General features: G+C 51.3%; 1 protein-coding gene across 1 annotated transcript; it reads right to left on the reverse strand.

The window, feature by feature from the left end:
• Positions 1-32: 32 nt before the first annotated feature.
• arl14 (ADP-ribosylation factor-like 14) lies at positions 33-879 on the reverse strand. The gene has a single exon (XM_014031705.1). The coding sequence runs from the start codon at positions 876-878 to the stop codon at positions 129-131; it is 750 nt and encodes a 249-aa protein (XP_013887159.1). The 5' UTR covers position 879; the 3' UTR covers positions 33-128.
• Positions 880-1,510: the final 631 nt, after the last annotated feature.

Here is a 1,510-nt window from a genome sequence, read left to right on the forward strand (position 1 = left end):
TTTCAGGGTCGCGTGGGTCACTGGTGCCCATATCCAGCAGTAGTCACAGTGCGAGGGGCGGGGTACACCCTGGACAGGTCGGAGTCCATCACAGAAGTGTCTATAATGTGTCTACAAATAAATGAAGCTCATTGTCTGCTGGTCTGTCGAAGGCAGTGCACCGTTTCTTTGATATTGTCCTTCACAGCCTCCGAGGGGAGTTTGACCATTTGGACCACTTTCTTAAAGGCCTCGTCGACTCCAACCCCGGTCTTCGCGGAGCAGGGCTGAACGAACCAGTCCCTCCCGGAGCACACCTTCCTCAGGTTGAACTTGTCCTTCAGCTCGGTGACGGTCAACGCGCCGCTCACGTCCTGCTTGTTCGCGAGCAGGACGAGCGGGCAGCCGCGCAGCTGCTCGCTCCCGAGCGTCCTCCCCAGCTCCCCGCGCGCCTCCCTCAAGCGCCGCCGGTCCGAGGCGTCCACCACGAACACCACGGCCGCTACGTTCTGGTGGTACTTCTGCCAGTGCTCGCGCATCGTCGCCTGGCCCCCCACGTCCCACAGGGTCACGGCGATGCGCTTCCCGTTCCTCCGGGCCTCCAGCGTTTCCACGTTGAAGCCGATGGTCGGCACGGTGCTGACGCTCACGTTGTGCTTTATTTTGTAGAGGAGCGTCGACTTCCCGGCGTTGTCCAGACCGAGGAGGAGAACCTGGGCCTGCGGTCGCTTRGATAGCATATGACCCATGGTGGTGTGGAGACAGACACGACAGTCACGTCTCTTCTCCTGAGTTTGGGCGCAGTGTTTGCTCAGTGAGCTGCCTACCAGGAATTTAATAGATAAACCATTATTATTGCACGCGGAGCCACAATATACTGAACTCTGATAAGGAGTCATACCAGAGGGCAAAGTTTGTATCCAAGCAAATCAGWTTTTAGTGAGTCACTTTGTGTTTTTGGCACTTTAACTATATAAGTATGAAAGTAAAAGAAAAAAAGGCGTGGAAGATGTCATAAAAACAGATTGTGCCATGGGTACAGGGATGGGAAAGTGGCGGCCACATTTGGTCCATGGGTGACCCCCCCCCCCCCAAACAACCAACCAACCAACCAACCAACCAACAAATAAATAAATAAATATAGCTGTTTTATGTTGCGTGCCCCTCTGTGTGAACAAAAAATTACAATCCATCCCTTCCATCATTTGCTATAAGTTGCCCATCCCAACATCCCAATACCAGAACMTGGATCCTTCCTCAACAAGGAACTGAGAATTCTTCACCATGAACAGTTTTAATTACCATACCCTTTCTACATCATCTGCTGCTCCTTTAATTTGGAGGTAGATGGACACATACCTTGGCAGGTATCAGCATGTCTGCAACAATCCTGGTTCGATGGAATTCTCATTATGACTGTCTATTAGTCATTTTCAAGATGTTTGGTCTAGAGCAGTGGTTCCCAAACTTTTTATCATCTGACCCACAAAATATCCATGGCAAAAACTTGGGACCCCAAATATTACTGGTC

The sequence above is a fragment of the Austrofundulus limnaeus genome, unplaced genomic scaffold, assembly GCF_001266775.1.
Source record: "Austrofundulus limnaeus strain Quisiro unplaced genomic scaffold, Austrofundulus_limnaeus-1.0 Scaffold6, whole genome shotgun sequence".
NCBI classification, from domain to species: domain Eukaryota; kingdom Metazoa; phylum Chordata; class Actinopteri; order Cyprinodontiformes; family Rivulidae; genus Austrofundulus; species Austrofundulus limnaeus.